At 40.2% G+C, this 14,446-nt stretch overlaps 1 protein-coding gene across 1 annotated transcript in view; it reads right to left on the bottom strand.

The window, feature by feature from the left end:
- The window catches only part of SLC25A13 (solute carrier family 25 member 13), a 180,519-nt gene that overhangs the window by 98,831 nt on the left and 67,242 nt on the right, over positions 1-14,446 (bottom strand). The window contains 1 exon segment of the mRNA XM_082693601.1: positions 13,280-13,395. Within this exon segment, the coding sequence (XP_082549727.1) occupies positions 13,280-13,395 (116 nt within the window).

The raw sequence follows: 14,446 nt of genomic DNA, 5'->3' as shown, positions 1-14,446 counted from the left end.
AAAACTAAAAACCAAAGCAATTTCCAATTTCTGCTCTGGACTCTGGATCCCACTGGAAATTCCACGAGCTTTACCATAAAAGTCTCCAGGAATCAACCTGAAGGCCACCCTATCACTAAACCTTTCCACTCTCTGACCTTTCCAAACCTAACTTGTATTCCTGGATGGGAAAGAGGAAACCCCAAATGTTCTGAAACCCAAATGTTCTAGGCTTTTTGGTTACGTATTTGGTTCACTGAGCTACATATGTAACGATAATTCATACTTCATCTGTTGATAGCTTTCAAATAAGCACCAGAGGACAGATTTATCACTAACTTAAAAAGAATGAGAAGAAGGTCTATCCTGGTCTAAAACACAAGGACTTAAAACTGTAACCCCAGGTAGAGGTCAAATAGGCCAAGAAGCAAAACTGAATTACCAATGAAATAGGAATGAGGCACCACATTATGTGTTTTAGGTATTTAAAGTCATACTTTTCTTAGCGCAGCCACTACTCTTGAAAGTAAAAACAAATTAGAATGCTTATCTCTTAAAGTATAATCACTGTTATTTCAGTCTATGCCAAACAATGTTTGGAAGGCATACAGTTCCCATAATATCACCAAATAATGGTGGTATTATTTAAAGCAAGACTTACCAAATAAGCTCAAGGATCCTTTGAGTTTATCTGTGAGACTTTGCTTTCCCCATAAATGTTTCCAGCCTAAATGTCCACTGTACTTTTTTTAAAGATTATAAAAAGACAATTATTGGCAATTGTTTGTGGCAACTGTTTCTTTCCTAAACATAACCTCAAAAAGTCAAGTAATTTCTCCGAAGTTAATAAATTTCTCAGGCTACAGAGTATGTTATAGCAGAAAAAGTTGTAAATTTTTAAAACTGGGTCATGGACAACATCATGTTGTCTGTAGAAAGTCCTAAGGACTCCACTAAAAAACTCTTAGAACTTAAAAATGAATCCAGCAAGGCTAAAGGATATAAAATCAATATACAAAAATCAACTGTGTTTCTAGACACCAAAAGTAATCAACCAAAAAATGAAATTAAGAAAATAACTCCATTTATAATAGCCTCAAAAAGAAAAAATATACTTAAGGATAAATTGAACAAGACACGCAAAACTCATACTCCAAAAACTACAAAACACTGTTGACAGAAATTAAAGACTTAAATAAATGGGAAAATATTCCATGTTCATAGACTGGAAGACTTAATTTGTTAAGGTAGCAGTATTACCCCAAAGTGATCTACAGATTCAGTAGATCCATTATCAAAAGTCTAGCTGGCTTCTTTGCAGAAATAGACCAGTTGACCCTAAAATTCATATGGAGATTTAAGAGACCTAGAAGAGCCAAAGCAATCTTGAAAAAGAACAAAGTTGTAATTTAAATTTACTACAAAAATACAGTAATCAAGACTGCATGGTACTGATATAAAGACAGACATACAGACAGATAGAAAAGAACTAAGAGTCAAGAAATTAAACGTGTTTTTGGTCACTTGCTTTCAATAAGAATGACAAGACAATTAAACATGGAAAGATTAGTCTTTTTAACAAAAAAATAAAATAAAATAAAATAAAATAAAATAAAATAAGAAGTAGTTAGAACCCTACCTCACAATATATACAAAAACTCACTCGAAATAGAGCAAAGAACTAAGTATAAGAGCTAAAACTGTGAAGCTCTTACTGGAAAACACAGGCATAAATTTCTCTGACTCAAGATTAACAATGATCTTTATTATGACACATGCGACACATGAAAATAATAAATTGGATTTCATCAAAATTTCAAACTTTTGTTCTCTAAAGGAAACGATCAGCAAAGTGAAAAGACAAATTACAAAATGGCAGGAAAATTCTGCAACTCATGTACCTGATAAAGAACTTTGGAACATATAAAGAACCCTTGTAACTCAATAATAAAAGGACAAATAACCCAGCTTTAAAAATGGCAAAAGATTTTGAGTAGGTATTTCTCCGAAAAAGACATACAATGGCCAATAAACACATACGAGGTACTCGATATCATCAGCCATCAAGGAAATGCAAACCAAAACCACAATGAGATAACCACTTCATCCCCACTAAAATAACAAGTACTGATGAGGGTATGAAGCCAAAACCCTCATACCCAATTGGTGGGGATGTAAAACCATGTAGTCGCTTTGGAAAATCGCATAGTTCCCAAATACCCCTACAATTCCACCCCTATGTATATATCCAAGAGAAGTGAAAACATATGTTCACACAAAAACTTGTACACAAATGTTCATGGTAGCATTATTCATAACAGGCAAAGAGTGAGGAATGCTAAGGTATGGGGTGATAAACATGTCCTCGGGGTAACAAAAATGTTCTAAAATTGACTGTGGCAATGGCTGCACAAATTTATGAATATACTAGAAACCACTTAATTATATATGCTTTAAGTGGGTAAATTTTATCTCAATAAACTGTTGTTTAAAAAACTTAGGACTGTCAGATATGCCTCTTACTAATGAGGGACATTAAGCAAATTACTAACTCTGACTCAATTTTCTCTGTAAAATGGGAATAAAATATCTACCTCAGAGTGCTGTGTGGAGCTAAGTATGCCTAGCACAGGTTCTAAACATAGTAGGTGACCATCAAAATGGTAAAACTCCAAAATCTGAAGTCTTAATTATAATGAAAACTGTCATCTGGGAATCAAATATTTACATATGATACCTAAAAAATCAGGCACAGTGTGATTTGGAAATATCATAGTTTATACATTTCTCAAAAAGCAATAATTTTCCTCAACTACTTAAAATCCATCCTTCTCTTAGCTCATATATTAAATTTTTGAAAGAAAAGTGATCAAAAATTTAGTAATTTTCTATTATGGTTCTGAAAGTACAAAATTAAGAAAGATTAAGAGCCTCCACTCTTTACTTTTAAATCTTTCAGATAACTAGAAATATTTAATTGGCAAATTACTTGCACATGCCATTAAGTGGTTAGACTGAATTTGTTTTTTACAAATTCTATGGGCTCTTATTCCTTAACCTCCACCACACTATAATCTGAAATCATCAAGGTCTTCACTTATGCAAATTTTAACTTTCTATGTTTTTGTTTCCATACAGAATAACTAAATTAATGCACTTTAATTTCCAAAAGATTCACTTATTGAAGCTGCAAATCAACGAAAACGAGTTTCCCATTCAAATAAAAAAGGTTCATCAAGCTACATTATTTAAAACACTGAACCATCATCTCTCTCATGGATCCTAAAAAATTTCATTAATACAATAAACACAAAAAGGATGTTTATTAAACCTCAAAGTAATCCCTCTCGGAGGCAGAGGGAGACTACTTGCCGAACAACCTGCACTTCAGCTCGGAACGGCTTCATTGGGGTGCTTTCCTAACGTGCACTAAATCCTCAAAGAAAGTTGTGCTTTCGCTCTAAGGGAAATAATATCCCACCCTGCTGATACAGTTAACAACAGCTCACACGGCCATCGTCTCTTAAGCAAAGAGCAGAAGACAAATTGTTGAACTGGTAAGTTAAATAACATAATGGAGCAAGTGGATGCAGACCCATCTCTACCTCCATGTGCTCCAGGATCAAGGCTGCCATTTCAAACCCTTTTGACAAGTGCCTTTTTATATTAATCACAGTTAAGGGTCTGAAGAGGAAAGAAGTATTGTGGCTACAATTCACACTCGCTCAAAAAGTTCTAGGGGGAAAATGGGTGCCATTAAAAGAGAGTAAGTAAAGAGTAAGTACTTCACACACGCAGCCCCTCTCATTAAAACTGAGTTCCCTGTAAGCCCCTGAAACTTTTTATTATTATTATTCTCAACACACAGGTACAGCGGTGATAAGTATCTTTCTAAGCACATACGCACTCTGCGCGCACACACGCAGGCAGGCTGGGCCCAAGAGGAGACTGAAGTCATATAAACGCGGTGCCAGAGAGCTAATGAAAGCTAATGTGCACCTCTTCCAATCCAGTACTTAGAAAGGGATGCAACTACTCTGCTGAGGTCATGGGCATCCGAGAAAAAGATCGTCCTTCTCATGGTGTAGAAGGCAAAGTTGTGGTTCTGGAAAAACCAGTCACTTTCCACCCCACTCTGGGCTTCTTTCCATAGCCATGAAAGAAAGCCATGAACTACAGCAGCCATTGTTCAACTGTGGTCAAAACTGACATTCCCTGGAGAGCTTGTTTAAAACAAATTCCCAAGCCCCACGCCCTAAGCTTTTGATTCTGCAGACTTGAGAGGGAGCCAGAAAGTCCACAGTGGTAATGAACACCTCCACACTATTACAACCAAAACCCATGGTCTGCCTTACTGGTAAGAATCCTTCCTATTCTAAAATCTGATGGAGCTATAAATCCTTGGGGTTACCACACTGCTTAACTCATCACAGTATAAACGCTGCTTCACAAAAATTTAAAAAAAAAAAAAAAAAAAAAAAAAGGTTAAAGCCTGGCAGATACCTAGCACTTGATATTCATCTTTTATCATATGCAATAAACAGTGAAAAGTCAACTGAGATGTTTTTGATACACATGCTAGACAAGGTGTTTTCAACCAGATAAACCAAACCATGAGCAGTATTTCATAATATCAAAAGTAGGTGCCGTAAAACAATGTCTGGAGGCATAGAGGAGACTGTGGTCACTCTACAGGTATGTGTTTGCTTTAATCATCTGTTGTACCAATTACCATTAACTTTCCTCACCACTAGAGAAGACCACAACCAAAAAATTCCAAGTCTTTGAAAATTTTAAGGGAGTACAGAATTCCTAATTCATTCTCTAAATGCAAGCATAATATCTGTATTGTCTAAAAAACCAATTTCCTCAGTCAGTTTCCTTAGACGGATGTGATCAAAAATGATTTTCTTGCAAAAGCATTAACATACATTTAACCCTACTGAAATGCTTCAAGAGCAGATGTACTACAAATGTACACCCACAGTGATCCCATATTAGTATAAAACTGTTTTATTTCAATTAAAATGTCTAACTATCCACCCCAACACATACCTAAACTGTAATTTTCTCTGAGAACTTCCAATATGTTCTTGATTTTGTTTCCTTTATCAACCTATCAGAGCAAAAACTGCCTTGCAACTGTTGGAAGAAATCAGTCATTAGCAGCAAGATTACAGCAAATTTTCCAATTTGGAAAAACTGTATTTTTATCTCTCCCTCATACTGAAAGAATAATGGTATAATTTTACTATTTTTAAGTGAGCAGTACAGTTTAAAATAGTACAATTTTCCCAGTGCTCCAAGTTTTAGGATTTACTGCTGGCTTTCCGTTCTCCACACCTTCTACCCAATTCACAAGTCCTCTTCTCCCTCCACCTGACCCACACGTGCGTGCGCACACATCCACGCAAACGGGCAGAATCCCCCAGTCAGCCTCTCCACACTGACAGGCTCCTGAAGTACGTTAACCTTCAGGCAGTTGTTAACTAAGGAGTGGCTTCACAGGGTTATTGTGATTTACTCTCCAATTGACATTCTCCCACCTTCTCAACAGGCCTTTATCCCCCTCCCTATTTTTAAAATGGAGTGATGAAGTAGCAAAAAGTACAATATTTTAGCCATTTGAGCATGGACGATTCTCAAATTATCCCACCAACTGGAAGTGCTCCCTGATACTACTATCTTTCAAAATTGAAGCCATTATGGTCAATCGTGCAAATCCGTATTTAGCTTTTCGTAAATAGTGGATTTTTGACCCAATGAACTGGAACAGCTTCTGAACAGTCTCTGGGATCTCAGGCAAGACACTCAGCACCGAGGCATGCCACAATTCTTATCAATGTGGAAGTTATTTACTTTCAAGACACACACTGTTCTTATCCAATATTCTCATTCTCTACTGGAATGTGTATAAGAAAATGGACTTGAGTCCCAAAATAATATAAACTAAATCTACTGTAGGGCAGTAAGTTTCTTTCAGCAAAATAACACACTATTTTTGTGAAACACCAAAATCAGAACCTCCCCCAAATAATGCTCCTTTCAACCCTTAACCAATTTTTGCTCTTGCTTATCTCTGGGATATTTCATTTTCCAAGTGCCTTTATAAAGATAAAAATAAATGATCTTCCCAGCAAGTTTAAAAAATTACGGCTAAAGTTCTGTCCTCGTCGAATCCACTACATACATTCCTCTAGCCTTTTATATGTATTATAAATTTTGGAGCATACCTTCAAAACTTATTTCCATGATTTTAGCGCTCATCATTTTCTGCAATCTGAGTTAAAATGACTGAAGTGGACTGTTTCCGCGTATTTGGTCATGTCAGCTAGCCTGCCTGTTTCCCACAGAGTGCCCATTCCACTTTCACAGCAGATGCTCCAGTACAAAATCTAATAGTGAACCAAGAAAGGGCCCCTCCAAACACCACCATCCATATCAAAGAATTAACTAGAGAAAGGCATCAGAGATCAATCAACTTCATTAGTTCTGGAGTTTGTGTTTAGGTCTCAAAGACAAAAGAAAGGTCCTGTTGAAGTAAGTCTGACAAAGTTACATTGATTTACTTTTCTGCAGGACTTTGCAGAGCTTAAAAAAGTAAAAATTTTAGACTTTAAAAGTGACTGTCTGGTAGGAAAATCTTTTTTTCACATAACACTAACAGAAACAGGAAACACCACTACTTGAAGATACCCAAAACTCTTAATATCATTCAACAGCGAAGATTAAAGAACAAGAGGCCACTGCAAATTCCAATAAAAGAGCAAGACTGGGCTAGTTTTTTTTTGGACTCCAGGTCAACTGATGAACCTGAAGCAGAAAGCCAGTCAAAGCTTCCCAAGCATGCCACTATTTCACAACCAAAGTCTTTAACAGCTAGAAAAGTCTTAAATAAGATGTCTATTCATTCAAACTGTCCCTCTACAAAAAGCACTTATCTTTTGGCAGATCACGACCTCTTTGAGATCTGCTAAAAGTAAATGCTCATTTAGACAACATTATTGACATTACTGACAACTGTGGCCATTCTTGGACTCCAACACTTACCCAGAACCCCAGAGACAAGAAGTCCTTGTCTTTCGAGAATTCCTGTCTTTAAAGTTCAATTAAAAACCGCAGATCCCTACACACATCACTGCCACATAGACAATGAAACTGGAGGTTACTCTCACGTACTAAGAACGATAACTTTAAAATTGCGTTATAAAACAGTTCATGAAGTTTTGTTCACTGGAATGCAAAAGGTAAGTTAAAGAGAAAAACATGTATTAGCATTATGCAAGTAAGCAAAAATTTCAGATTTCAACCTAAGAAGTACTATGGTATAGTAACATACTCTTGAGTTTTCAGGGGGTCCACCTATGACGTTCACTGGACCAAAGTAAGATTCAGGCTGTCTACTACTACTGGGCTAGGCTGTTCCTGTGGCCTACTGCAGATACAACAACCAAAGAACCAGCAAAGGGCTGGAATCAGTCATGTGAAATTAGTATCATCAAGAGATGGGTCACTGGTGGGCACACTAAATACATCAGGATTAACAGTTTCTTTACCACCCCCCCACCACCACCACCCCGCCCCGACAACACAAGCTCTTTCTTAAAATTCATAAGGAAAATGCTTTGCTTTCCTGGCATCCTCAAATAAGAAACATGGGAAAATGAAAGTGTTTGGGAAACCACCCTTCGCAATGTGTCTACACCACACCTTTAAGCCCTGACCTTCACTTCCTCTGTTCACATGAGAGTGGTCATCTGCCTGCCTCACAGAGGTACTGGAAAGCCCACAAAATGACCATAGGCGTGTCTGCCTCTGGCTGTGCCCCACTCCAATTAATGCAAGAAAATCCATCTTTTCTAGGCATCATTTGGATCTGGTCCCTGTCCTCTGAAGAGCCTGCGGGCCTCCCAACTTCCTCTCTTATTAACTAAAAACTCCTGCCCAGGAACCTCCTCTATCATATTGTGCCCACAGCTCTCAAGGTGTTCATTTCAATCAAGGGCTTCCTTTAACATCCTCAGCCTGTACGAAGACCATTTTCCCACCCACTATCACTCCATGAATCCCCCCTCCCCGACTTTAGAATTCTGTTCACATCAAAAGATAAAGCTTCCTTGGTGAGACAATATCAAATGCATTTCAACAAATTACCTGGACAACTGTGCCACCAAGGCAACTTTCTGTGTCTACTGAGAACTCTAATCCGGGTATGTTCTTCCTTACAATTACTTCCTGCTACAGCCGTACAAACTCCTAACTAAATGCAGTTGCTTACTTCTTCATGAAAGTTCTTTACTTCTTCATGAAAAATTATTAAATCCCTCCCATGTCTGATAAAGACTAAAATTATTCCAGATTAGTCAGCCCCTGTCTTCGTTAGGAAGGAAGGGCTACCCCACAGAGCAGTCAACCCCTGGAGGAGGCAGGAGCACACGGTAAACAGCAAACCCTTGGCGGTCATCAGGCTGCTACCCGGCCTGTACCACAGCAACCACAACTGTGGGCAAGTTACTTAACCTTCCCAAGGCCATTTCCTTTCAGTAAAATCAGAATTATATAGGTCAGACCTCCCAGATTGGGAGGATTAAGGAATAAATTACATAGAAAGCACTTAGCCCAGAGGCAAGTAGGTAATAAGTGATCGATAAAGATAAAAATGTTAGGTACTTGCCTTCTCTCAAGAGATTATATAAAACTGTCTTTGGAGCAGAACAAGCTCGATACCTACTATCCGGTCCTTCTTCCTGCCCTTGGACCCCCCTATACCCTCACAGTTTAGTCATATAGGATTCAGAGAGATTACAAGGCCAACCCAGACCTCCATGAGTCTGTTATAGCACCTCCCAAGTGACCTTCACCTCCAGACCCCCATAGCTCTAAGTTCCTGCCATTCACAGGCCATACAGCTCCTGGGTGTTCGCAGACACTCCTCTAGCACTGCTCGTAGGGCCTCTAACCCTCCTAGCACTTAGCTTACATTATAGTCTATCCTGACATCATATAATTTTTGTTTACTTTCTACCTAAAACGTAAGTTCCCTGGAGATTTTATAATCTTCAGTCTTACAATATAGTCAGATCTAAAAGATATCCCTATCTTTACTAATTCTTTTGCCCCTACCAATTAAATGGCTTTAAGCACTATTTGCTGATAACTACCAAGTTTAAAAACAAGCAAACCCAGTGGATGGTGACAGATGTTAGCTGTCAGTAGTGGTTAGCACTGGGCCTGGGGGACGATAACTGGAAAGGGGCCCGGGGAGCACCAGCACTATTCTCCTTCTGATCTGGATGGTGATAAAACAAGTACAGACACTGTGCAAAAGTTCATCAAGACGTACACTTAGGATGTGTGCATTCTTCTGTAGGCATGCTATGTTTCTGAGAGAACTTAGGATATGTGCATTCTTCTGTATGTATACTATGTTTATGTGAGAAGCAAACTTTAAAAAATTAAAAGCAAAAATTCACTATCACATGTAAAATAGGCTAAAAACACAAATAAAAACAGAACAAAGTGTTTTTGCAAATTGTTAACTAGAATTTTCTTCTTAGGCAGACACCCTGGTACACATCTGTTGACATCTCAAAACGCACTTATAAATATCAAGTATCAAAACAAGAAAACATGGTGAGAACAAAACACTAAAGATACAGTTTTCCTCAGAGGAAACAAGTGAACATAACAAACTCGATATCAAAGGAATGAAACTGGCCTAATCAAGATCTTTTCAATGCAGCAAACACAGGAGTATCTAGACATGAAAACATGACAAACATAAACAAGGCCTCAGAGGAAACAGGGCAAGCCTTCACTGAAAGGTAACACTGGAATATCCGCCCCTCACGCCACCTGAGTTTTGTTCGGTGTGTACCAGAATCAGCACTAGCGGGAGCAGGAGTACGGCGGCTTGTAGCAAACACTGCTGCTTAAGGAGCTTCGTCCAGCCCTGCTCCAAACAAGCCCTCATGTGGAAATCCATGACAAGTACAGATCAAGAAGGTAAAAGCGCTCCTCTGGACAGGATGCAAGGCCAGGAGGTATGGGGAAGCGAGGCCACTCTCCTCCCTCAGCCCTGCAGCCCACGGGAAGACCCCAGATCAATCTATGTCCCATGAAACAATGCTCTCCTCGTGACCACAGCCAACGGAGACGATCTGGGAGGTAAGAAAGGAGAACTTTTTCTCTTATCTCTTCATGCTTACCCCTCCCAAAGAGGCACACCCAGGCAACCTTCTGAAACATGAAAGAGTCATTCTTGGGTGACGGGTTTACAAGGAGCTAAGGGCGTAAGAGGAGGTAGGAGTGTCACTAGGTACATCTCCAACGCCTCACAGAGACAGGCTGCCAGGTCACAGATCGGGATGCTCTGAATTCTGCAGGCTTATGAGACCAAGTCAGTCCCCTTTTCTCCCAAACTCCATTTTTTAAAAAAGTTTCTCCAACCCCATTATATGTTTCCAGTAAAACATACTTGTTACTAGCTTCTTCTAAAGATACCTGCTGCTGAAACACTCCTTAGGCTGCCATATCTCCCCTGTGATTTTGTTTACTGGGTAAAAGCCTCCTAAACACAGCACCCACTTCTCTTGGAGGACCCTACCTTACAAAAAACGTTAAAAGTCAGCTATTAATTTGTAATTTGATGGTCATTTGGGTTCTTGTTTGTAGTGTATATCAGTTTCGGCTTAATCCCAAATAGGGAGAAATAGCTCAGAAAAGCCCAGGCTACTCTGTGTGACCCCCCACCCCCAGGTGAGGACCCCATCAGCGCAACATAAATGCATACAGGACATATGCTGTTTCTGTTTTGTCGACAGACAGGCACGTTCTGGAATGAACTGCCTGTGGAGGGCAGGACACTGGGAGAGGAGATGTGCATTTCTTCTACAAGTTATACGCAACTGATGTTGTCATTAGAATTTTAGCTCCTTAGAAACCGTGATTTCTCATTTCAGTGTCCTATGCCTTCAGAGATGAGATGGTGTTAACACAGAACAGATGGTAAGCAAATGACTAGCTACCCAGCCCGTGGTTAAACAGCAAGTTGGAAGTGCAGGGCTTCCCAAAACACACACATGAAAAACAAAAACAAAAACAAAAGGAAAAGAAAAAGAAAAAAGAAAAAAAAAAGAAGAAAAAAAAAGAGGAGGAGGAGGAGAAGAAGAAAAGAAAGAAATCCTCCTTTGCTCTCTCAAGTTTTTTCTTTTAGTAATATTTTTATAGAGGCCTCTGTTCTTTGTTCTCCAGATAGCACTTCTATATGCAGTGTACCCTGTAATCCTCACATGGCTCTGTAACTCAGATTGTTACTACCCTGATTCTGCAGATGAGGAAAATAAGGCTCAGAAGGCTGAAACGATCTGCCCATCAACAGAGCACTAGTAAGAAGCAGAGAACGCTCCTGCTACTGCGCCGGCTGTACCTCACAGATGACCCCCCCACACACACACCCCTGCCTCTTCCCCTTCCCCTGCTCCTTCCTTCTGCTCACACCAACAGCCCCTCCCTCCCCACAGGGGGACAGTCTCCTGATTCTTTTCTCCACCAGGTCAGTCTACGGCTGGTGCCACCCATACCCGTTACTGCTTCACACTCAGACGTAAGGAGAACACGTGCAGGCCATTTCTCAGGGCCCCTGTCTCCACCCCGGTGCCCCCGTGCCCCCGCACCCCCGCCTCCACATGTGCTCCAGGAAGGAGGAGAGCTTGAGTGCATGACACTGCCCAACTCACTCAGATGTGCGGCCCCCGGTCCTCTGTAAACCCCCAGGAAACGCTGTCCTAATGTATTCATCAAACTGGCTTCCACTGAGTCAATGAAGGCCACCATGAGCCAGCTGCTCATCTGTTACTCCACAGTTTCAATGGGGACATGTTTTTATTGGTGTTCCACTGAAAAGCTGTGGTTACAGTGACACTAAGACAAACTGGGTTGATGGGAAAGGAAAAAACTGAAGTTATTCCTGGGATGTTTAAATATGAAATAATCCTCAAGGAGTATTCACGGAAAGCATCTGAGCTTCTAGAGTATACAAAACAAAACCAGGCACATGTCCATGTTTTGCCTCAGTTGATCAAGCCTTAAATAACTGCCATGTCCAATGAATGTGGATGAATGGCTACAGAAGGGGAAAGGCTTCTAAAATAAGTCTATTATACTGCCTTACCTGTACTTTAGGCAGCTATTGTCTTCATTTCTGAGAAGGAAAATGAAGACCTGAGAGGATGATTAACTTGCTCAAGCACAACAGAGCCAAGAGGTAGAAGGAGCTAAGTGTCTCCAATTTCCAAACTATTCCAGAATAGATGGTACGCTGATACGGTCTGTATTTTCCTCTCATCTGTACATTTCTCACCATCCGTCAAGTAAGAAAAGCCCAAGAAGTCTAAATGAATTGGAAACTATGAATAAAGACATTTGAAATGGGCACCTTAGCCACCTCTCCTGAATCAACAATGTATAAGTCCAAAACGTCTCCACTGTTTTTCACGGGAAGTGCTATCTACAGCAGGTTCATGTGCACAAAGAGCACCCACCTTATACCACACAGACCAAGGAAACTGTGGTACTTTCCAGCCAATCTATACCTTCAGCATAAAAAAGTTTATTTGTACACTTTTTTTCATACGTCAGGAAGCAGTTTATTTTTAATAAAGAACCTATTCCTGGCCCGCTGCTTCCTTTCTCCTAATACTTAAAGGACTTCTGGGTTTTCTGCAGCTTTGCAGCTACTCCCTGTGAGACGGGTTCTGGCTTTTCACAATAAAGAAGGCGGAAGCACAGGCAAGGGGGCACAAAGGGCTTGGAAGACCAAGGTTCTTCTGGCGCTGCCCTGAGCTCCTATCCTGGGCAGAGCCCTGGCACTCAAGCTACTCCGTGGGAACCAGGTAAGAACCGTAAGTGCTGGGGGCGCAGGTACCTTCTGTTCTTGGGCAGTGGATGACGTCTTCCTCCTATCCGTGGGACGCACCACTGACTCTGAAGGGAATGAAAGGAAGTCCTGCCTAGCTCCCATGGTCTATGGCTCTGAAAAAGTCACGCACAACCCCCCTCACTTTAAAACCAAACCAGAGTTTCAAAACTAAACCAGAGATCTGGTTTTTCTTCAAACAAAGATATCTGGAGCTCAAAACACAGAACAATCTTTGTTAAAAGGGATATGCTTAACTTCTGCAAAGCTTCTCCCTACACTTCATTCCTGGGGATGAAAACGAACACACACACACAGAAACAAACAAACAAATGGCTGACACAAGTCTGTATCACTTAGGTGCACACACACTCATGCCCTTACCAAAAGTCACTTCTCCTTTGCCAGCTTTGTCAAACAGCTGAAAGGCCACCATGAACAAAGCATCCGGGGCACAAAGGACAGATTCAAATGCTACGAACTCTTGAAAGGATATTAATCTGCAACATAAAACAAGCACAGAGCATAAAATCAGTAGCTTGTGGCAAATAAAAGCATACACAAATAGACACTAAGGAAAAAAATTAAACATCACTGTCAAAAAACTACATTCAAACCTAAAACCATTGATTAACACTCAGCATTTCCTTTCACATACAGTGGACTGAAACAGCAATGTAGAGGACCTTAAGAAAGAACATGACAGGTTTGAATTATAATTTCAAATGTAACTGTTTTAGCCAAAATGGCATTTTTGTTTCAGGCATATTGCTGGATTCTAGAATTAAAGAGGAGATATTTTAGATTAGAATGTGATTGTGTAGCAGCAAAATAGAGCAGCTTTGTCATTCATTTACACCTTTATACACCATGTAAAAATGGCTCACAGAGACGCATTCATTGTTTATATCCACCAACCGCATGTGGATTCAGCTGGCCGCACAGCACTGGTAGGGGCAGTAGAATACAAACAGACATGAAATGGGACGCCAAGGACGTTTCGGTCCGATTAGGCAGATGACACTAGTCTAGAACTAGAGACAGTATATAAAGTTAAGATAGGGACTAACATGATGAAAACAGAATTCTGGGAGAAAATCAAAGAAAGCTTTGCAGCAGAAATGGAATGCGAGCTGGGTCTTGAAAAACACGTGAGGTTCAGGTACGTAGTAATGGGCACAGAAGGGCGGAAACTCTGGTCAGGGGACCCTAGCAGAAAGGCAGGTGCGAGAAAGCTAGGGCGTGGACAAGGGAAAACAGTGAGGAACTGATTTTGTCTGGGCAGCAGAGCACATAAAAGAAAAACACTGTGAAATGCGATTAGAAGTAGAAGACCAGAGATGGGCATGAAAACAAAAAAAGGGCCTCTTTTTTCTTCTCTAGGAAGCAAGGAGTGATTGACAGCTTCTGAGCAAGGTCATGACATGATCAAATCTGGCCGTTAGGAACAATACAGCAGGCCACAGAGGCTTTGACTTCCAAGGAGGAAACACATCCACAAAAGCTTTCCCAGAAATGTTCTGTGCCACTGTTCTGTATTTTAAATGTCCA

Source organism: Mustela nivalis (assembly GCF_964662115.1).
Source record: "Mustela nivalis genome assembly, chromosome: 12".
NCBI classification, from domain to species: Eukaryota; Metazoa; Chordata; class Mammalia; order Carnivora; family Mustelidae; genus Mustela; species Mustela nivalis.
Note: the sequence above shows the minus strand (reverse complement) of the source record. Positions and strands in the feature narration are given on the sequence as shown.